The sequence below is a fragment of the Bos grunniens genome, chromosome 28 (assembly GCF_055505025.1).
Source record: "Bos grunniens cultivar Pamir isolate PY7600 chromosome 28, Bosgru_T2T1.0, whole genome shotgun sequence".
NCBI classification, from domain to species: domain Eukaryota; kingdom Metazoa; phylum Chordata; class Mammalia; order Artiodactyla; family Bovidae; genus Bos; species Bos grunniens.
In genome coordinates this window covers 20,026,236-20,049,241 of record NC_141192.1, presented here as the reverse complement: position 1 = coordinate 20,049,241, position 23,006 = coordinate 20,026,236, and the positions used below count along the sequence as shown (strand labels likewise).

General features: G+C 53.7%; 1 protein-coding gene across 1 annotated transcript in view; it reads left to right on the top strand.

The window, feature by feature from the left end:
- COL13A1 (collagen type XIII alpha 1 chain) overlaps window positions 1–23,006 on the top strand; it is an 83,256-nt gene that overhangs the window by 10,115 nt on the left and 50,135 nt on the right. The window contains exons 5-13 of the mRNA XM_086381542.1: window positions 5,199–5,234; window positions 5,996–6,022; window positions 6,616–6,642; window positions 10,152–10,178; window positions 10,978–11,004; window positions 12,851–12,907; window positions 17,845–17,952; window positions 20,800–20,826; window positions 21,547–21,582. Coding sequence (XP_086237668.1) covers window positions 5,199–5,234; window positions 5,996–6,022; window positions 6,616–6,642; window positions 10,152–10,178; window positions 10,978–11,004; window positions 12,851–12,907; window positions 17,845–17,952; window positions 20,800–20,826; window positions 21,547–21,582 — 372 coding nt within the window. The remainder of the gene's footprint in view (window positions 1–5,198; window positions 5,235–5,995; window positions 6,023–6,615; window positions 6,643–10,151; window positions 10,179–10,977; window positions 11,005–12,850; window positions 12,908–17,844; window positions 17,953–20,799; window positions 20,827–21,546; window positions 21,583–23,006) is intronic.

Here is a 23,006-nt window from a genome sequence, read left to right as displayed (position 1 = left end):
ATTTCTGGTAATAGTGACTGCTTCCCTCTCATGGACACCTGGAGACATGCTGGGTCCTAAACTGAAAGACCATGCATGCGCTGGTCTCCTTCAGCTCCCAGGCAAGCTGTGAGGCAGGCCCTGCCAGCCCATTTCCCAGAGAGGGAAAGAAAGGAGCAGAGTTGGCCTGTGGTCACCTGGCTCCTCAGCGCTGGAGCTTGGTTTGGGCCCAGTCAGCCTCATTCCAATGCCAACGTTGTTTCCCCAACACCCTCTTTCATGTTTTAGTTTCAACTGTTTAAAAAGGATATTTACCTTGAGGAGAAAGCCCTCCCTGTGAGTGCTGAGTTGGTGTTAAAGAGGCTTTATGGCACCAGAAGGCTTGACCAAGCCCAGGGCCCTCTGACTTTGGCCTGTGTGTGTGACCACCACAGAGATGGCTGGGCCCACCCCCACTGAGTCCTCACTAGACACCAGGGCAGCCCCTGCAGCTCCTCCCAGCAAGCCCCCTGGAGCTAGTGAGAGTAGGGGACCCCAGAAGACCAAGGGACCAATGCAGTCAAGGGGCAGAGGTCAAGTGGACAAGCCCTCTGTGACCGGCGATGATGGGGAACATATGGCTTTCCACTCAGCCAGGAAGGGCCTTGAATATACGCTGCTAATGAGAACCAGCCTTGCTGCTCTAGGGGCCACCTGCCCCCTCTCTTGGAGCTTTAGAAATGGTCTTTGCAAAGAGGGGACCTCCACGCACTTTGGTGAAGGATGGTTCAAAATGCCAGAACAACGGGCCCCATTAAGCTGAGATGGAGGCTGGGACTCGAGACGCTGGCTGGCCCGGCAGGCACTGGAGAGGTCATCAGCCAGGCTAGGAAAGCTTGTTCCTTCCCACGGCCCCTAGCTTTTCTTCAGAGGCAAGGAAGAGCTATCCAAAGTTCCAGCCCTCACTCGCAAGGAGACAGCCTACAGCCAGGGTGAGACACCTGCTGGATGTGTCTTCATTTATTCATTCCATTAATACTTGTCAGGCACCGACTGCATCCTAGATCCTGTGTAGACGATGAAAACCTGACTGCAGCCCGCTTACCCTTTTGCAGAGAGAAACCACCCTATAGTGATTATAGTCCAGATGGTCAGTGCTTAGCTGGGAACAATTAGGGACACGGAGAGAGGCACCTGACCTGGGGTGAAGGCAGGCAGGGAAGACTTCCAGGAGGAAGAGGTAACTAAACTGTGATCAAGGAGGAGCAGAACTTCCAAGGCAGGTGCAATTCCTGTAAACTACTGGAGAAACGGGCAAAGTTCTTTTTAAAAAATTATTTATTTGGCTGTGTTGAGTCTTAGTTGCGCCACGCAGAGTCTTTCATTGCAGCACACAGACTCTAATTGGGGCACATGGGCTCCGTAGTTGTAGCACGTAGGCTTGGTTGCTCCGTGGCATATGGAATCTTAGTTCCTCAACAAAGGATTGGAACCAAGTCCCCTGCATTGTAAGGTGGATTCTTAACCACTGGATCACCAGGGAAGTCCCAGGAAAGTTTCTTCTAGAACGAAGCAAGAGCAAGGATGGTGAGAAGGTTGTCGAGGTGAGCGAGGACCCAATTGTGAAGGACATGACGTCCAGGAGTTAGGACTTTATCCCTGGGGTTATGTTCTGCTAAGCCAGACTTGCAGTTTACAGAGCTCCCCTGATCCTTCCTGCTCCAGCACTGAGCATGTTTAGAAGAGGCTGCAGGTGTGGGGCTGGCTGGAAGGCTTAAAATGGGCTGTGATGAGAGTATTTACAGAATCACAGATTTCCAGAAATCGGCGAATGCTGCACAAAGCAGGGCTCTCTTCCCTATTCTCCCCAGCATGAGTAAGTGTTTACTAGCACAGAGTCCTGTTGAAGATAGTCAGCACTGACTTGGGGCGGGGAGGTGGAATGAGGCAGGCTCTGGACAGATTCATGACTGGCCCTCTTTGAGAGGTCAGCCAGGACGGAAGCTTCTCACCATCCAGAAACTTTGGTTTGTCTATGTGGCTTTACCCTACGCACATACAGGCAGGAGAAAGGAAGGGAGAAGTAGACATAGGGATCCACCTGGCTCCCTCTCTTCCCTGGCCTTGAAGAGATTTTAGAAAGCAATGTAAAGCTTATTTCCCTTGTTCTTATATTGGTGTTGTTTAGTCCCTAAGTCATGTCCAGCTCTTTTGCAACCCCATGGACTGTAGCCTGCAAGGCTCCTCTAGGATTTCCCAGGCAATAATACTAGAGCGGGTTGCCATTTCCTTCTCCAGGGGATCTTCCTGACCCAGGGATCAAACCCAGGTCTCCAGCTTTGCAGGCAGATTTTATACTATCTGATCCACCAGGGAAGCCCTTGTTCTTGTATAGAAGGACATAATATTAATCAGCAAATTAATCTACAAATAAATCTATCATCCATAATTTTAACATGATTCTAATACCAGTGAATTTGGGGGTTAGTTAGGAGTTCAGTGAAACAATATTCCATTTCATTTGGAAAAAAATCTTGTAAGAATTTCAGAAACTTTTTGAAAAATAGAGAAAGGGGCATAGGAAGGAGAGGTGTAGTTCTTCTACTAGATAGTAAAACATATTGTAGAAACAGAGCAATTAAAACAACAAACAGAACAGAAATAAAGCTAAATACATCTTGAAATTTGGTCCATGATAAAGACTTCACTTCCCAATAGAAAAAGAAGATAGATTGTTCAGGAAATGATACTGAGACAACTACAAACAGCTTAGAAATCAGAATAAATTTCAAATGAACAAAATACTTAGATATAAAATGTGCAGCCATAAAATTAGAGGACAAAACATGAGCAAACATTTATATTTCTGAACTGAGGAAGGTCTTTCAAAACATGACCTAAAACCTAGAAGCCATAGGAAAATATTGATATATTTGTTGACATAGATGTAGAGTTTCCATATGGCAGAAAGTATATCATAAAAAAGACAAATGCCAAATTGGAAAGAATATTTGCAACACATATGACTCTCAGTTATTATTCTTGTCAAAGAGCTTTACTCAAATCAGTAGGAAAAAGATAAACCATGCAGTAGGAGTTTTTGGTAAAGAATGCACACAGGCAGTTCCCAAATAAATACAGCCAGTCAATAACCATTGGCAGAGATGTCCACCTTCAGCACAGATGTGAAGATCTAGATAGAAATTAGATAGATCTAGATAGAGTTTCAAGCCTCTCCATGTGCCTCCCCAATACCCTACCTCTCAAGGAAGTGGAGTCCCAGTTTCCAGTTGGTCAATGACAACATCCCTCCCAAGATCTCCTGAAAAAGCCTTGGTTAGCCCCAAACTTGGCTCTGGGTTGGAGAGACGCACCCTGCTACCAGGGACGGCTCTGTAATTAGCAAACCATGTGATTATCCCCACCATGTAAATATTATTCGGAGCGGGACTGAAGATGTTTCTTGGAATCCTTTCCTCCTGACCGTTTCTTTGGGCCTCTCAGTGTTCAGCGTAACTGAAAGTTTACACGGGGAGGTTTCCGGGTTTTCTCCTTTGTGCTATTCTTAGCATCACTTATCCTTGAGAGGAGAGAAGCCTGGGCCCTTCTGCTACATGAGTGGCATCTCCACCCTCTTGTCCCTTTGGATGCTTTCCACAAGCCCATCCCAGGCCCGGGGCATGCTCCAGTGTGCTACCCGCCTGACCAGTGCGTGGATTCTGCCCACAGGGACCACCCAGCCTTGTCCCCTGGGCATGTCCCCTGAGCAGAGGCCTCTGGACACTCAAGTCCACAGCTTCAAGGAGGACCCAAGCAGCCCAGAGAGGTTTCATGTTTACAGCAGATGGACCCAGAGAAATCCTCCTCTAGATATAGGGTCTGATTTGAATCTACTGCTTGGCGAGGACAAACCTCCATTGACCCTGAGACGTATCAGATCAAAAGCAACCTTACTGTGTTGTGGTGGCCTTAGGCTCAGTTCAGTTTAACAAATTTCAGTTCAGTTTACCGTGATGATGGCAGCTACCATCTCAATAGGCTCTGAAGATGTAATTGAATGACCCTGTGAGTTTATATAGCTAGTCCCATTCTACAGATGAGGAAACTGAGGCATGAGGAAGATAAGCGGCTTGCTCCAAGTCACACAGCCCTTGGTGGTGGGGACAGGATTAGAACTCAGTCTGCCTGACTCAAAACCCCAGACTTGGGAAGAGACTGAGGCCATCGCAGCCAACAGGAGACTCCAAGCTTAGAGCTAGTCATGTGAAGGATGTGGTGTGTCCAGGGACAGGCAGGTCAGCCAGGGTGCCCAAGCAGAGAGTAGGTGGGAAGGTGAGGCACGAAAGGAGCTAAAGTGGTACATCGGGATGAGATCGAGGCTGACCTTGGAAGATATGTGAGCAAAAGAGAACCCTGGCTAGTTCTTCAAATGGAGAGTGATGGGATCCAGGTTTCTCAACTCTCTATCACCTTGGACCTCCTGGTCACCCCACCCCAGCCCTGGATTTGCACAGCCTCAGGCTTCTTCTCACCTCCACTCTTCTCCTTTGTCCTGAATCTGGATCATAAACCACTGGACTGTGGCCAATGAACCTGCCTCAAATTTCCAACCTGAATACCGATCTGTGTACTTTGCCCCCTGGGGGAAATGGGCATGATGGCTCTGCATCCCACAAAGATGGGAGGTATCCAGACATTGTCCAACCAGGAGAGCCCCATTAGCCAGGGTGAAGGGACACTGGACAGTGGACAATCTGACCTGTTCTGGCCTGAAAACACATTCCGAAGGTCAGTTCTGATACCCAAACCATCCTTAGATAGGTGGCCATGAGCACCAACTGTGTAAATGAAGAGGACTTGGACAATCACAGTCAAGGAGTTCAGTGTGCTGTAGGTACTGTAGATACAGAGTCCCCAGTATCCTTGCTCCCCACCCTGTTCCCACGTAGGGGTTCAGAGCATCCAGGTGGGCAAGGAGAAGCTCAGGGTGCTACTTCCCAGAAAGACCCAAAGGAGGCTGACCACCCGCTGTCCCCTTTCCCACCCCCCGTCCCTGGAGATTTCCTATGATGGTCCGTGTCCAGCTTTCCCCAAACTGCCTCCCAGGCTGCGTCTCCCAGGGATGATCACAGCGGAATGGGAGGGAAACCGTGGACCCTCTGGGAGCCCAGGTGAACCAGGGACTAAGGTTTGCTTCCTCGCCTCCTTGCCCATCCTCACTCCTCTCCCACTCTTTTCAGGGTCAGCCGGGCACCCGGGGTTTTCCAGGATTTCCGGTAAGTGGAGAGGACTGGTGAGTTGTGTCTGCGGAGACCCCCGGTCCTGGCTGGGTGATGAACTTCAGGCAGGGCTGGCCCGTCAGCAAGGACCCCCTCCCACTGGCTTTCACAGAAAGCCGCCAAGGAGAGTAGCCTGGTGCTCGACTCACAGTGCAGAAAAGGACTGGGACATCAACGTGGAGCTAGAGGTGCGGCAGGCCAGACAGGCTGCAAGGTCACAGGCTAGGAAGCCCGCTGGCCCGTGGACTCTGGGGAAGATGATGCATCTTGGGGAAGCCACCTCCAACCTGGCTTTGAGGGTTAATCTGCCTGGGGTGTGGGGCAGTCGGCTGGCCATCTGAATGTCCGGGGAGCCCCTCCTAAGGCCTACGAGAGATTCTGAAAGCAGGATAGGAGGCAGGCCTTTCCTGCAGGCCTCAGGACTGGCTGGCCCTGCTTTCCAGGAACACGCCGTCCACTTTCCTCTAGGGTGAGAAGGATTTTGGTACCAAGGTAACTGCCACCCGTCAGGTGCCAGGCATGGGGCAGGTGGCATTTCATTTACGCCTCACAAAAACCCCATGTGGGAGATTATTTTATTCCCCATTTTAGAATGGGAAGCCAAGGCTTACCTGTTTCATAACAGCCAGTGGTGAAGCAGAGACATGAACCCTACCTTGTTAGAGTCCAGAGCCTGTGTCCTTAACCACCCCCAGGCTGCCTGTCTGCCAGAACGCCTGTGATGCTCAGTCTTCACATCTGGCCTGTTTATCTTTCAGGGTCCCATTGGGCTCGACGGCAAACCGGTGAGTGGCCCCTTTCACACTGTGGGCTCCTCCCCCTCGCTTAGTCCAGATCACTAACCTGGGGTCTTTTAGTCCTTCTACGAGACCCTGACTCCTTAGAAGGCACTTTAGATAAAAATGAATGTTCTTGGGGTGTACAGTCATTGCCAATGAGAAGGGGAAGAAGGGCCATTAGAACGAGTTGTCCCAACCCCCTTGGGTACAAGTCCGTGGCCAAACTGTACCCTCAGCATCTAGAATTTGCTGATTCCGGGCCTCCTGAAGGAGCTGGAAAGGAGTGAGGCGGGGAGAGAAGAGGGCTGGAGAGCTCAATCTGCTATTCTGAAAGGAGCCTGGACTCTAGCTCACACCCTCACCCCCCGAACCCTCACCCCAGCACCTCAGGGTGCCTCCTGTGTTCTCCTCAGGGTCTCCCATCCTGTTTGAGCCCCCACACATGCCCAAGTCCATGGGGAGGCTGCTGCCCGTCCAGAGCGCCTCTCTGTTCATTTCAACCCTTTTGACATGGTCGCAGACACAGATGTTCATGAGAGGGGCAGCTGTGGGGGAGGGGGTCCTGATTGCAAACAGCTCACTTGCTCTTCTCCTTCCAGGGCCGGCCGGGACCAAAGGGGGAGATGGTAAGACCAGATCACCCTAACCCTAAGCCTTCTCTCAAGGGTGGGTGGAGGGGTCGGACTGGCCCTCCTGGGCTAACAAACCCTACCCAGCCGAGGGAGTGTCTGCCCCAGGGTCACTCCCCAGCTGGGTGCCACGCATCCCACTTACTCGGCACAGGGAGGAGAGGTGGGCAGGGGGCTTCTCCACCTGAGGAATGAGGAAAGAGAGGTCCAGAGAGCGTCCTTGCTTGGCCAGTGTTACACAGAACTGGCAGCTGGTGTCCCCAAACCATCACTCATGCTCAGCACTCACACTGGGAGCGAGGGGTGTCCATCCAGCACTATGTCCTGAGCCTGATTTTCTTTTTTAAAAAATAATTTTATTTATTTATTTTTGGCTGTGCTGAGCCTTCGTTGCTGAACAGGCTTTTCTCTAGTTGTGGCGAGCTGGGACTACTCTCTGGTTGCGGTGTGCGGGCTTCTCCATGCAGTGGCTTCTCTTGTTGCCACGTGTGGGCTCTAGGGCTCACAGGCTTCTGCAGTTGCTGCGTGTGAGCTCAGTAGATGCAGCTCCTGGGCTCTAGAGCACAGGCTTAATAGGTGTAGCACACGGGCTTCGTTGCCGCACAGCACATGAGATCCTCCAGGATCAGGGATCAAACCCGTGTCTCCTGCATGGACAGGCAGATTCTTTACTGCTGAGCCACCAGGGAAGCCCTGAGCCTGACATTCTAGTGTTCCCTGCTCCAGGCTGCCCAGGGCTCCAGGCGCTCCTGCCCCAGCCAGGCAGACAGCAGGCCTGGGGAAACACACCACTGTCCCCACCTTCCTCCTGCTCCTTCCCACCTTCTGCAGAGCCTTAACACAGTCCATGCAACCCCAGAAGTAATGATGATGGTCATCATCTGGGCACTGTGCCCTAATCCTCATAATAACAGCTTATTGTCCTCCACTCTATAGAAGGGGAGATAGAGGCTCAGGGTGGTTGAGTATAGTGCTCAAGGCTACACAGCTCATAAGTAATAGAATGGGATTGAGACCCACATGGTAGGATCTTACCCTCCACCATGCCTCCTTTTGCTACCAGGGTTCTTTGTTTAGAAAGAAAAGGACCCTTCTAAGGGGCTCCTCCTCCTGCCCTCCCTCTGCCCCACCCCAGTTAACCACCCATGAATCTTCCCTGTCTGTTCTGGAGTCAGAACAGATTTGAGTGTGGGGGGGAAGGGTGAGGCCATCACTTCTACCACGAACCCACATCGGTGTGATAGATCCCCCTTCTGCCTCATGGTCATCCATCAAAATCCAACAGGCCACAGAGCCATTAGGCTCCTGTTTGGCTTGGCACAGGGACCCCAAGCTATTAATTCCACATGCCATCTAGTGTCATTATCTTGGCCTGCTGATCAGCTGACCATCTCCCACTCTCCTCCCTTCCCGGATGGTTTACCATCCGTCTGGCGTCCAGCTTGAGGGCTAGGGCTTACCACACACCCCCCCCACCCCGCTTAACCTGTGTCCTCACCTGTCAAAAGGGGGTCACCTCTGCCCCACCCACCTCCTAGTAGCCCTGAGAACCTGATGTAAGGTGTAGACAGGATCAGGGTCCCACCAGTGGTGTAAAGGAGAACCAGGACTCTGAATTCACGTCTTGTCCCACCACTCACAGGGCTGTCGTAAGGTGCGAGGAGTTAATTCGCATCAAGCGTTTCAAACAGTGCCTGGCCCAGAGGAAACACCGCCAGCGGCACACTGCCCTGACCCCGACCTGTCCTAAGGGGGCAGCCTCAAGAGCTCGTTGGTGCCAGGTGTTGCTCGGCCTTGAAATACTTAAAAGAAACTCGAAACTCAGATTTTTGTCGTACTCTCCATGCTCTTCAGTATTGGCAGTTAATTGAAATAAAAGTGTGTGGGTTCAGCAGAATATCCCCGGGGACCGTGATTGTCCCATGGGCCACCATTTGGGATGTCCAGACTCAATCCTCCATGTGTCTGCAGTCCCAAACCTTCGGGTTATTTTGCTGAGTCCCTGGACCTCCCTCTCTCATCATACTCCTCTCTCTGTCCCCAGGGAAGGTGGCCTGGTCCCCTCAGTTCAGTCCCCTTCCAGATGCATCACAGTCTGTTGAACTTGATACTAAACACCTGGTCCACCGCATGGGCTGGGATGCCAGTGGTTTGTCCCAATGACCACTTGTCCGTTCCCACAACCTCCTGGGAACCTCTCAGTTTGGTAATTGGCCCAGTTAGCAAGTCAGGGACAAAAGGAGGCCTTTCATCCACCCAGATGGATCTGTCCCCCATCCTGAGGTCTCCAAGCCCTACAGAGACTGGCCTGGCAGACAGGCCCTCACAGGCCCTAGGATGGTGGCTGGAAGGAACCTCAGAGCCCCAGGGGCTCTGCCTGTGACTCCAGCCAAGTTCGGAAGCCCTGCCCCCCGGGGTTCCAACTCAGTTCAGAGCACGCAGCAGAGTGGACGCAGCTGGACCTTCACAGTCCCAGTGCTGCCACTGCTCACTGAGCCACAGGGCCTCGTCTCCATCACCTCATCCCGGAGAAGGAGCGATGCCAGCACCTTCCTCTCAGGCCAGCGTGGGCGTGAGCTCAGCATGTCCCAAAGCCTGCCCCCCAGGGAGTCTTCAAAACAAGGGGCGCCTTCCCTCTCCCTCTCCGCTCCACACCAGCCAAGCGTGAGGCCTCCTCAGCCCTGGCCTCAGGTCAGGCCCCTAAGAGAGCTAGCCGGATGCTGCATTCTCCTCAGAGAACTGGGGTCCATCCTGAACCCAGGCTCATTTCTCAGCCCTGTGAGCTTTTGACCAGATCCCCCGGAGGGGAGCTCTGAGGCCCTTACATTCCTCCAAGGAATCCAGAACACAGAGATGAAATTCCTGCTTCTTCTCTTTGGCCAAAATTTCCTCCAAAGTTCCTGATGTCTGGAACACTGCCCCAGCCCCCATGTCCCCAGAAGCCCTTCTGGCTCAGTGGGTTTGATGCTGAGGCTGCGGAGGGTAGGAGTTAGAATGTGCTTTCGGTTCTGAGAGGAGATGGCCTGAGAGTGCAGGGCGTCTGGCAGTAGCAGAGCCCTGTCACGCACGCTCACGCAGCCTCCTCTGTGGCCAGCCCACAAGATGCTGGCAGGTGCAGGGATAAATGAAAGATGACACCTGTTCTTCATCATAGTCAAGTGCGGGGAGCAGGGCACACCTAGTCATGTCTGCGGGTGGATGAAGAAGCTGGGCCACAACAGCTGGACTGTCTCGGGCACAGGAAGACCAGACATGGGTGGCTAAGCCCGGCCTTTGGGACTCAGGCCTTTCAAAAAGTTTCTTGCGCAACCCCATGCAGGGCCGCATGACTGATTCCACCCGTCTTCTTTGTTCCACTCACCTGTGCGTGTTTCCGTCCCTAAGGGTCTGGTGGGTCCCTGGGGACAGCCGGTTGGTATCTCACCCCAGGGCTTTCCAGCAGAGAGGCTTCGGGCCCTGAGTCCTGAGCCTCGGTTTCTGACTCTCTCATTTCCATCTCTTTGTAGGGACCTCAAGGACAAAAGGGAGAAAAGGTAAGCCGATGGGGGTTTTCTAGAATTTTCATCTCAAGAAGCAGTCTTCCAACAGGTTGAAAGGGTTATTTTCAAACTTCAGTTTTTATCAACAGAAGCAGGGAACCCGCTGTGGCACTCAGTGTATGAGAGAGAAGGGAGGCTGCCCTGGGTGGGGGTCTTTTCTTGAGGGAAGGGGACAGCCTGGAGCCTGGCCCTTCTCAGCCTCTTTCTCTACACATCCCACCTGCCACCTGCATAGTATTTCTGACCACCTCCCATGAGCCTCTAGGATTTCAGGGGGTCCGTTTTGTAAACTCCTGACTTGGCCCTCTTCCCAGCCTTCTATGTGCTCTGTCTCCTTGAATTTCTGATGGGGGCTCTGCTGGGCTTGCTCCCAAATGAATGGTGCAGGGACCTGGCACCCCAGCTCAAAGAAGGCATGTCTGAGGGCTCTGTTGCCCTTGCCTCGGTGTCCGCTATTCCCATCCAGGGACTCCTGTTTAGGGCCCACCCAGAGGATGGACCTTTCCGGAAGATACTCCCAGCCAGGCATGGAGCACAACCCCTGACTCCACTGTCATGGCACACGATGTATGGTGGCAGAGTCCTGCCCTTGGCTCCTTGGGGCCACATGAAGGCAGGCCCTGGGGGTTTCTTCCCCGCTGCCAAGCAGGCATGAGGGAGGGAATCAGACAGAGCCCAGAGGCGGGTGGTGTGTGTGCGTGTGTGTGGTGTGTCCCCGGGTCCTGAGGTTGCCCCCCAGGGTCCACCTCCCAACAAGTGTCTAACACCTCCTCTCCTTCCCTCTCTTCCCCAGGGTCAGTGTGGCGAGTACCCACACCGGGTAAGTGAACCCTGAAAACTGATCCATCCCTGGGGCACAGCCCCCAACTTAGCCTCCTCTTCCCTACAGTGCTTGGGGCCAGGCGCACACAGATCCTCTGCACTCAGCAGACAGAGCAGCGCCATGATGGGGGCAGTGCGTCTGGCCGGCCCCAGGGTTGTGCCTGGTGATCAGCGTGTGTGTGTTTGTGCAGAGCTATGTGTCTCTGTGTATCTACCCCCGCGCTGGCTGGGGCTGGGAGCCCCCAGCATGCGTGTATCTGGAGCTCCAAGTGCCTGGCTGTGCGCTCCTCAGCAAGTAGCCTTCAACATAAGGCTGTGCAACTTGTGTGAGTTTGGTCTGGCTCCCTACCCGGCGTTTCTGTGTGTCTGTCTGTCTGGCCAGCTGCCCAGCTGTCTGCCTGCCCTGGCCAAATCACAGGGACTTTTGGGTTAGTCATTGCTTCAGATGACCCAGACCTGCATGCTGGGAGATGGTTGGAAGCTGACTGTCAGTGCAAGAGTGAAGTCTTTGTTTTGCCTAAGAGTCAAGGCAGCCGCTCCAAGTGCGGTGGGGCTCTCAGGGCTAGTGTCCTGGTCTTCCCCACCCCCAATCCAGTTCCTCCGTTCCCTTGCTGCACACCAGGATACGGAGCCCAAAGCCTGCTGTAGTCCTGTTGAGGGCCCTCAGATGTGTGCACTAACTAACGTTGAGAGCCACTCGGGGGCAGGGCTGAGGAGGGGCGGGGGGCAATGAAGGTGCAAGAGCCCCAGTGAGCTGGGACACCCCTCATTTTGTGGATTGCCCTCACCACTCTCAGCCCCGGGCAGCGGGGACCGGCATGACAGGCATCTTTAGGTGTCCATCCCCCTGTCGCGGGCAGCCTTGTGCCCCCCAACACACACAGTGTGGCCACCCTGGCCATCCACCCCTGCCAGGCAGGGGTCTTGAGGGAGTGGAGAGAAAGACTAGTCAGACCCTGAGTCAACCAACCTGGCTCCAAAAGGCCCCAGGAGGGCCTTGCTAGGTGCTGACCTCTGGTTCCCAGGCCAGAGAGAGGCTGGGGGCAGGGTGCAGCCTTGAATGTGAGCGGCTGGGGTAGGGGTGAGGCCAGGGCTGAGTAGGGGGCTCAGGCAAACCGGCGGCAGTGCAGACAGAGCCAGCTTGGCGGCGGCATGTGCTCCAGGGAGTCAGGGGCCCTGGTGTTCCGGCCAGCCTGATCCCGATACAATAATAGAAGGTCAGCTGTGTTTATTTGAAACGATGGGCTCACAGGATTGTTATGTTACCCGAAAGAAAGACAGCATCCCCCAACAGCAAAGACAACACAACTGCAGCCGCTTTGACAGTGTGTCCTTAGCTCTGAGCGTGGGGCAGGGAGAAGGGAGGGACTCTGCCCTTGAGCCCAACCCAGGAAGAGGGAGCCAGCAGGGATGGCAGGCTCCAGCACGCCTTGGCCACAGGCTGCAGAGAAACCCAGGTTATGACTGCGCCAGGGTGTAACAAGTCAGGCTGGGTGAGAGTGGAGTTGGGGATCCAGCTGATGGGCAGGGCAAGGCAGCTGGCACCTTCCATTCATCTGGAAGTGGGTAGGAAAGCAGGGTGTTTCTCGGGTAGTGGGGCTGTTGCCTTTCTGAGGGGTCCACAGGCCTGAGGGGGGTGGCAGGCCTCCCAGCCCATGAGATACATGATCGAGGTGGTCTGAGCCTCTGTGCCAGCCTGCAGCATCCCCAGGGAGAGAGGGGTAGGCCGGGTGGACAGGGGGTGTCTGGGGTGCCCTGGGACTGGGAACTGGTATCTGAGCCTGGCACTCACTCTTCCCGTTGCCCTGTCTCCCCCCAACCCCCTACCCCTAACCCCACCCCAGGAGCACCTAAGTGGCTCTCTAGCAGCTCTGCGCTCCAACCAGATAATTATTCTGAAGGTTTGTAGGTTCTGGAAGGTCTCTGGGCCCCTCTGGTGAGAGGCTCCATGGACACAGAGCCCAACGTTGCACATCCCCAGGCCCCAGTGAGAAGGTTGGGGCTCCTCGCGTAGCAGATACCCACTAAGGTGGCAATGACCCAGAAAGGCCGTGACTGGGCTCCGGGTCCCTGGCTGGGTGCATCCTCAGCCCAAGCAGCCCTTGCTTCCTAATGCTCCTCCCAGCCACCTTGTGCGAGCTACAATGCTTTCAGAAACAAGAGGTGGATTATATGCCCTCTGTTTTCACATGGGTTCTAACCTCTTCCTAAAGCTGTGGGGTGCTCAACTCCACTGGATAGAGAGACTGGAAACAGCTAGAATTTTCAGAAATGAAAATTGCGTTAGCTAACATGATTGCCTCTCCCCGCCCCACCCCCACAAAAAAGTGCTTGAACATGCCAGAGACGTCTTTGTCCAGCCTCGATGTTCCAAGCCCCTGGGTGAGACCTCAGTAACACTTAGCTGGTGCCCACACTGGTCACACCCTCCTGCTCAGCCCCCAGGAGCCGGGCTCGGCTCTGCCCTTGACCATCTTCCCCAGATTCGCTGACACCAGCCCTTCTCGTCCAGCTGAAAAAAGAACCCAGGGGTGGCTGCCCACCAGCCTGGCTTCAAGTACCAATTTAGGCTGATCCTGTGGCTCCCAAATCAGAGCCTCAGAGTCTGTTCCCCTTAGCCCTGCAGCCTCTGTCCACGACCAGGGACCGTGGGCCTGGCAGTGCAACGTTGGGCCGTATGTCGGGAGGCCTCTGTGGCCCGGCTTGGCTATGGAGGGCAGGCCTGGCTGGGGAGGCCCCTCCCCACTGGGGAGTGCTGCTGCCAACACCCCGAGGGCTTGCCTCCTTCCACGGATGGGGTGCCTTCCAAGGGCAAGCTCAGCACTGCACCCACAAGCCTCGAGCGGCCCGTCCATGCCCTCCCTCCAGTGCCTCACACCCGCTAATCTCTCTTCTCTCTTCCTTTCCTCCCTCCCTCTCGGCCACCCTGCCTTCCTGGCGGACTTTCGACCCTCCTGAACACCTGCGATCTTTGGCCTCTGCCCTCTGGCCTTCCAACTCATCTTTCTCCTCAGCTGCTGCCTCTCCTCAATTCAGTGCGGCTGGCTCCACCCCCAGTCATTAAAAGGCGGACCTTCCAGGTAGACACCTCCCTTGGCCAGACCACACGGGGCTTCCCAGGGGCTGGCAAGTCTCTGGGCCCTGACGAACCAGCTGGGGCTGTGACAGTGAAAGTCGCTCAGTCATGTCTGACTCTTTGCGACCCCATGGACTGTAGCCCACCAGGCTCCTCCGCCCATGGGATTTCCCAGGCAAGAATACTGGAGTGGGTGGCCATTCCCTTCTCCAGGGGATCTTCCTGACCCAGGGATCAAACCTGGGTCTCCTGCATTACAGGCAGATTCTTTACCATCTGAGCCACCGGGGCTGTTGGCAAAAGCAGAATCTCACTGCACTCCCATTGCATTAAATTAGACAAAGACGGACCTACAAATGCCATACACGTGGAAATGCACAACACCCAGGCCCAGCAGCTTCAACCACTGTCTCACTGTTACTGCTCACAACAGCCAGCAAAGCAGCCGCCACTGTGTGCCAGGCACCAGGCCATGCGTTTTCCAGCCTGCTTTCGTTTACATTCTCACAATGGTTGTATGAGTTAGGCATGATCATCCTTGTTTCACAGATGAGCAAATCAGGCTCAGAGATGTTAAGTAAGTTGCCTGAGGTCACACAGCCAGTAAACTGCAGAACACCCACATTCTCCAACTCTTACTAGTTATGCAATTTGGGGCGAATTACTTCACCTTTCTGTGCCTCTGTTTTCTCATCTGTAAAATGAGAATAATGATGGTTCCTACTGTATAGGGTTATTGTGTATGCAGAGCACTGGAAATACTTCCTGGCAGTTTAAGCGCTGAAGTTAAATTGAGGCTCAGAGAGGTGAATTTGTACCCAAGGTGGCACAAACAGCAAGAGAGAGTGGGAACTGGCAGTCGAGTCTTCAGACCCCACACCCAGGGCTCTCTCAGTTGGACCTACACCCTTTATATTTAGAAATGCAGATTGCTTAGCATCTGATCACTTGTAACCTGAGTTTGAGAAGCAAGGGAATTTGCAGAGGAAATGTAGCCCACAACCAACAGGTGTAATCATTGTGAGCAACTGCTTCCTTCTTCCTGCCTTACTAAGCCAAGGAGGCTGGGATAGGACCAGATCACAAAGAACAAAGAGCAAGAGACCACAGACCCAGGGATCTAGGCAAAGGCATTGCAGCTTGATGCCAGGCCAGGAATTCCATGGCTGCCACCCGCACCCCTAGCCTTGCTCACACTGGGGGTCAGAGGTAACCCCCAAGTTCGCAGGAGTGCTGGAAGTGGCAGGGCTCTGAGATGCTCTCTGAAAGCCTGACAGCAGGGCCTGGAGCCACCATCTGGCCTGACTCAGGAGCCCAGGGGCCTGAATGTTCAGGCATCTGATTGAACAAGGCTGAAAAATCACTCCAATTAATGGCTAAAAATACAGAGGGACACGTGACACGTGTGCTACCCAAGCCTCCGTATCCCGTTACACCAGCCAGATCCTTGAGAGCCTCCATGTGCTCTGAGCGCTTACCCAACGCCTGGTTATTCAGGGGGCTCACTGGCAGCTCAGAGAAGCACCAGGCCCACCCCACTCTCAGCCACCCCTACCCATGTCAGACTCCATTTCAGGAGAGCTGAGTCCCTGCTCTCAGAGTGGCCATTTGCCTCGGCCCCCCTCACCCACTTCCTGGCCCTAGTTGCACTGACTGCTGTGTGTTGAGCCCTTGCTGGGCTCCAAGCTCTGTTGTGAGAATTCTACACGGATTATCCCATGTAATCCCACACGGGCCACCAGGAGTGGAACTGGCATTCTCATCTCTACCTTACAGAAGAAACTGAGCGGGGCCAAGGCATGCTACTGCCTCCCTTTTCAAGAGCAGGAGGAGGATACACCAGAGCTTTCTGTGCTGCCCTGACCTGATTTCTGAAGTAGAGAGAGAATAGGGACCCCTGTCTTTCCTGCTGCAGATTCTGCCTTGAGAATAAGGTTTTTATTCTGTCAGCCACCGTGGGACACAAAAAGGCTTGTCCGTTTCCAATCAATAAACCAATATTGATTTCACAGGCTCTGTAAGATGTTTAAACATTGGGTTTAACATTAGTTGAAAAAAATGATGTGTTTAGCAGATGGCATTGAAGGTCATTGCCAAAGTGCAGAAATTTGGATGGTGAGCAATTCTTGCTGGGGGCTTATTTGGAATGAATAGAAAAGTCTAGAGTTCTGGGTTTTGATTCCAGTTCCCCCAAATTGTCCGTGTGACCTTAGTCAGGGTGCTCAACTTCTCTGAGCCTCCATTTTCTCTTCTGTAAAATGGGACTTGTGACCCATCTCTGCAGCTGCCTTCTCCACCATGGACTCTCCGAGCCCTTAAGTGGATTCTTAGAGGGTGTGGCAGGATGTAGCTCAGGCCAAGAGTGGCATTGCTGGTGGCCTCTGTCCTAGGATATCCCATTGGAGAGATGGTTCAAGCGGATGCTGCTAAAATCTGAGTTCCCATTCTGAGGTCATGCACTCCTATTTATAATATGGGGTTTGCAGCAAGCATCATCAGGCCCCTTTTCTATGTACAGTGTCATAAAGGATTACTGAGATCACACTGAGAAGGGCGGGCTGGCGTGCAGTCTGGCCACCTGGGTCTCCTGCATCCCAGCCTGGAGCACTCACACCTGCCGGACTGTTCTACTCGAATCTGTCTGCAGGGCTGGACCCCTCAGCGAGAGCTGAACCCAGAACCTCCCCAGAGAGGTCGTGGAGAAAGCAACCTAACGACACTGGTCTGCACAGATTGCGGATGACACGGGCTGGCCCCCAGCCCCGAGAGCTGGGTCACGTGGACCAGGCTGTCTCCTCCTCCTCACGATCCCACCCCTGCCTCCCTGGGCTCTGGGTCCACCCTGGGCACCTGCATGGGGTGGGGTGACAAAGGCTTCAGGATAAGGAAAAAGAATAGTAATAGCGACTCCAGAAAGGCACGAAGCACTTTACACCTTCAAAACTCAACCAGACAAAGGGCTGCAAACTCAACTGTCCTCTGAGGTCAGGCACAGATCACACAAGTGATAAAGCAGGCTGCACACAGAATGGTTTGGACAGGTGGGGCCTGAGGGACCCGGAGAGCCCAGCTGATGGCGGCCCCCGAGGAATGTGGGTCTAGCTGGCCCAGGCTCCATTTTCTTCAGCAGAAGCTACCAAGCCATGTATATATATATATATATATATATATATATATATATATTTTTTTTTTTACATAAAATCTCTTGCCCAATTGTTTGGTGAGCTAAGCAAAATTCTGTGGCCTCTGACCTAAGGACTCAGTTGATCCTCTGGGCCAAATAATCAAAGACGGCAAAATGTGACAGGAAACAAGGAAAGGCTGTTCTCATCTGACGGCTGGGAGGCCAGGGCGCGGAGATGGTGGGCTCGTCACACGCAGGGAGGCGTCGAGGCAGGCCGAGGCCGCCGGCCACCTCGGCTGGACCCTGGTCATCCGACCAACCTGGGAACAGGACTTCGGCTGGGCCGGGGGGCACTCACCCGCTCCTCCGCCTCTGCCACCGCAGCGGGGCTCTGCCCTGGGGACCAACAGCCCACGCAGCAAATCGTCTCTGGAAGCCTCTCCTCTGGAGGCCTAATGTCTTGGCCACCTCCTCACTGCCACCGGCCTCTGCATGCGTCACCACCACCACACCGTCACCTCACACCACGCCGCCTCCCCCAGAACCCACGGCAGGGCCTCACCGGGTGCATGGCACTGGGGCGGGACGGTTCTGCAGCCCAGGGCTCTCTCTCTGACACTTGTTTCCACCAACCTCAGGGTGAACAGGGCCAGGCTGGCATCCAAGGCCCACCAGGGCCACCAGGCCCTCCCGGACCGAGTGGACCTCTGGGGCACCCAGGACTGCCAGGGCCCATGGGGCCACCAGTAAGTACCCCTCCTGCTTCCCACCAGCTCCTCTCCTTCAAGATTCACCCCCTGAATTCTCTGGAAATTTGGGAACTGGGTAACCGATGGGACTCTGGGCCCCCGCTGAAAGGGCAGAAGCACATTGGCAAGGCTGCGGGACGTGGCTGGCCCCATCCCTGTGGGAGCTGCCCATCCTGTCATGCTCACCAGTTGCTCTCTGGTTCTGAAAACACGTAATGGGATCATGTGTTCCACTTCAGCCACTGCCTCCCAGGGGGGAAACCCTGAGCAGGCCTGTCTCTCCCAGCCTCAGGAGAGAGGAGCTTGGAGAGAAAGTTCCCGGGACCACTCTGATGGATGTCCCCTGCCCCCTGGGCTTAGGAAAACTCGAGTTGGGACAAAGTGTCCTAAAGGAGATAGCAAGGGGGCATCTGATGGCCTAACAGACACGCCTTTGCTGGTGTGTGTGGATTTCCCACTCCCAGGCCACCTTCCAACCAAGTTACACACCCGGTCAGGCAAAAGGACCCTGCCTCGAGCCTGGGGATTGGACCACTGCCAGGAGGGGCCCAGGGAAGCCAACAGACACCCCTCTGGGCAAGACCACACTCAGGCAATAGGTCAGTCCCAGTGTCCACCGGGTCATCTGCTTGCAAGCTCTAGCCAAGCCCCAACTCTTTCTCAGCCCTATTTCATGCAAGAAAGCACCAAGGCAGAGTAACTCAGAAAACCCTGGACTTCTTCTTTAGAGAAAATGCATCTCTACCCAGAGCTAAGACCAACGTCAGCAGTTATTAGAGGCAGAGGGACACAGTCTGTTTGATAATGTTTTTTCCACGTGGCTTTTTTTGTTTAAGTGTTTTTCTTTCTTATGACAAAAGCATCATATATCCATTGTGAAAAATTTGGAACATAGACGAAGAAAAAGTTTTAAACTGTCTGCTTTCCCATATCCAGGCTTCCCCATCATTAACGCTGGGGAGAGTCCTTTCCATTTTTCTCCTTAGACTTCTCGGCACATAAATGTTTTTCAGGTCGGTGACGTTTTGAATAACTTAACACTTGGTATCCTGTTACTCTTTTCACTTAATCTCGTACACCATGCCCTTTCTTACATCAGGAGTCTCCCATGATACAGATTTTAGGACTGCTGGGTCTCTTTACAATGTAGTTAATGGGTTCCCTTCTGAAATGCTGCTACTGCTACTAAGTCGTTTCAGTCGTGTCCGACTCTGTGCGACCCCATAGATGGCAGCCCACCGGGCTCTGCTGTCCCTGGGATTCTCCAGGCAAGAACACTGGAGTGGGTTGCCATTTCCTTCTCCAATGCATGAAAGTGAAAAGTGAAAATGAAGTCGCTCAGTTGCGTCCAACTCTTCACGACCCCATGGACTGCAGCCTACCAGGCTCCTCCATCCATGGGATTCTCCAGGCAAGAGTACTGGAGTGGGGTGCCATTGCCTTCTGTAATATACATCCTTAAACATAAATGTGTGTGCATATCTCCAATGCTTTCATTGCAATAGATTCCCAAAAGTGGAATTACTGGGTCAGGGGTGCCCCTGTCAAGTAGCCCACAATGAGTATGACCACATTCCAGGTCACTTGGCTTCACACCTGGGCCCTCGGCTACCCCGGCTTCCAAGGCTAAGGTTCCATGTAGAGTCCCCCTAGGCTGGGTCAAGCAGCCAGCTTGACCAGAAGGCAGCATGGCAGTGTGAAAACCTACCTTTCTGGGAGAGCCAGCTCTCCTGCTCAGCTTGATCCCCGTAACGGATTTTAAATATTTCCATGATTTCTCCCCAGAACCCTGGGGAGGGAAGTTAGTCTCACTTCCATGGATTGATGGATGGAAAAGCAGAAAACCTAAAAGGAAGTGGAATTTAGAGAACTGAACCAAACAAACCAAGCCAAGAAAATAAACCAAAATTTTAAAAAGTGCTCAAAATCCACTTCTTTCCTGACGGCCCTCACCCATACACACTGGGCTCCCGATCACTGAACCCAAGCCAGGCTGTTTTCTTTGTTAGGTTGTTTATAAAGAAAAAAAAAAAACCAGAATGCGTGTTTTGAAACCAATTGAAATAGGCCAGACTCAGGCATCATGGTTTTCTCCAGCCAGTGTTTGCCAGGCAGACCCACGCCCGAGACCACGCTGGAGCCTGCCTTCCCTTTCCTCTCCCTTGGGCTCCTGCAGGGCTTGCACCACTTCCCCCAGCTGGCTCCTGTGGTCACAGCCCCCCGGGGTGGGGAATGGAGACAGAGGGCTCCCCTGCAAGCTGGCAGGGCCAGAGGCAAAACCCAAGCTCTGCTGGGCAAGGTCAGCTTTCCAGGGAGCGGCTCTAGTTAGGAGGTGGGTGGGTGGGGACCTGGACCAAACACACTATCAATTTCGCATGATGCCATTGACCTATTTTACAGCAGGCCAGCACACCAGAGATGCCCGAGGCGCCCATGTGGCTCCACAGAGGGACATGAGCCTGTTGTCCCCATGTGCCCTGAGCAGGTTTCAGATGCCCTTTGAGGACCCTCTTGATCTGTTCTCCAGCGCATCCAGAACCCGTTACAACCTCCACTGTAAACGTGTTTGTATGCATCCCTGCTCAGTCGTGCCCGACTCTTTGCAACCCCATGGACTATAGCTGCCAGATTCCTCAGTCCATGGGATTTCCCAGGCAAGAATACTTGAGTGGTTGCCATTTCCTACTCCAGGGGATCTTCCCGACCCAGGGATCAAACCCGAGTCTCTTACATCTCCTGCACTGGCAGACAGATTCTTTACCAACTGCACCATCTAAGTGTGTTTAGCCCTCACCATTTGCCAGTGGAATCCATCTCCACTCACCTTTCTTCTTGCTTCTGCAGGGCTTACCTGGGCCTCCTGGACCGAAGGTGAGGGTCCTTCTGGGTGATGCATCGAGTGGGTGGGAAAGTGCCCTGGTGGGTAGGGGTGGCGCGCTGACAGGTACTGAGTAAGGGGCTGAAAGGGAATTGATCGGCTTCCACAAGGATTGCACTTTCGTGGGCTCAGGCCAAGCAAGTGCTGTGGCTGGTATGGAAGATGCGGCCCTGCTCTCCAAACAGATCATGGTCCGAGTTGGGAACTCAGGTCCCAGGACATTGTCACAACATCCCAGTAAAACAGTGGCTCCTAAGGGGCCAGAACTGGAAAGGACCTTCGGGGCCATCCAGTTCCTTTCGAAACCTTATCTGGAAGCCCACAGTGTCGAGTCTCCCTTTGAAGCTGGAGTCCCTGTGGCTTTAGGAAAGAGAAGTTGCAAAGCACTGATCCAGCCAGTCATTTCACAAATGCAGAAGCTGAAGTCCTGGGGGACATGACTTGTCCAGGTGCCACAGGGAGCCCGTGGTAGAACCAGAACTGACCCTCAGGGGTCCTGTACCCCTGCCAAGTCGACCCTTCCCTCCTCCCTCAGCCTCTGCAAAGACAAGGACTGGTTCTGAAAAGTCAAACAGTCCCTGCTATTGTTCCAAGGTTGGCTGGAGGTGGAGGTCAGAGGTTTTGGAGTCATTGGAAAGAAGAGGGATGGTAACGAGGAGGAGGAGGGTGAAGCAAGAAAACCCCTCTAATGGCCTTATCTTGGTTCCCCTCAGGGAGACCCAGGGATCCAGGGCTACCACGGCCGGAAGGTAAGAAGGAGGGGAAAGGAGGACCCGCTCTCCACCAGGTGACAATCCATGTAGGGCTTCACCACAGTGTACACAGGGTCTGGACTTGGTCCGTACATGCTTTTGCACACACATCAGAAGGGGCCTCAAAACTCTTGAATTTAAATGATCAGGGGGTTTGTGTCTCCACTGAGGAAGCAGGAGGCTCAGAGAAGGAAGGGCCTTGGGCAAGTCAGTGGCCCTGCTGGACCTCAGGCCAGGAATGTGTCCCCTGCCAACCCAACTGGCCGTGTCCGCACAGAGGCAGACCAGGTTCTCACCTGCCCCCTGAGAGCCTAGTAAGTGGAGACCAGGCAGAGCTTCTGGGTATGGTAGGGGATATGGATGATCCCAACTCTGCTGTTTGGCCACTCACAGGCCAAAGAGACAGGGTTCCTATGCAAATAACCCTAGTGAAGGCAATTGCACTAACCACTACCATCCCAAAGCACCGTGTCAGTATTGGGGTAGGGGGTTCAGGGAAATTCATTCTAGGTTGGGAGGATCTCGGGAAGTCGTCTGAGAGAGGACAGCCTCTGAGTTCAATCCTGGTGAATGGGTAAGTGTATCAGTTATCTATTGCCATGTAATGAACCATCCCAAACTTACTGTCTTAAAACAATTCTTTCTCAGGATTCTGTGGCTTGGCCAGCTGTCTCCTCGGGGCTCACTCATGCAGTCACATGGGATGATGGCTGGAGAGGCCGGGGGGCCAAGACAGCCTCGTCCACATGCCTGGGGCTGGCGCTAGCTGCGGCCTGGGCTCCTCTGTTCTCCTCCACATGGCCTCCCAGCCCCTAGTGTAGGGCGGATGGATTTCCTCACAGCACGGCAGGCCCAGGTCAGCCTTCAAAACAGGCGAGTCCTAGTGCACAAGTGCTTTTCAAAAAGCATCTCTTGCATCACATTTTCTGAGGTCCTGTTGGTCAAAGCAAGTAACTCAGCATTCAAGTCAGTGGGGTGGGAGGACTCAGCCCCTTATTCTTACTGTGGGAGGGTGGCAAAGCCTTTGTGACCATCTTTAATCTACCACTGTGCTCCTTCAAGCAGCAGATTTCAAGGGAAATGGCATTTTAGACAGGGAAACAATTGAGCCAAGGCCCAGAGATGGTCATCACAATAACTTTAATAATGTAAAAATAATTTTAACACTATACACCACTTACTGAATGTCTCCTGTGTGCCCGGCTGGCCTTCAATGGGACCTGCATTATTTCTAATCCTAGGAGGCTGGTACTCTTCTTCTCCTATTTAACAGATGAGGAAACTGAGGTACAACCTAAGTGGCTCATAAGCGGCAAAGCAGGAATTCAAGTCCAGGTCACGGCCCTTCCCATGATGCCATGCATCATAAGGAGCCCATCCCACCCTCCAGGCCCCAGCTGGGAGGCTCTGGCGCCTTCCAG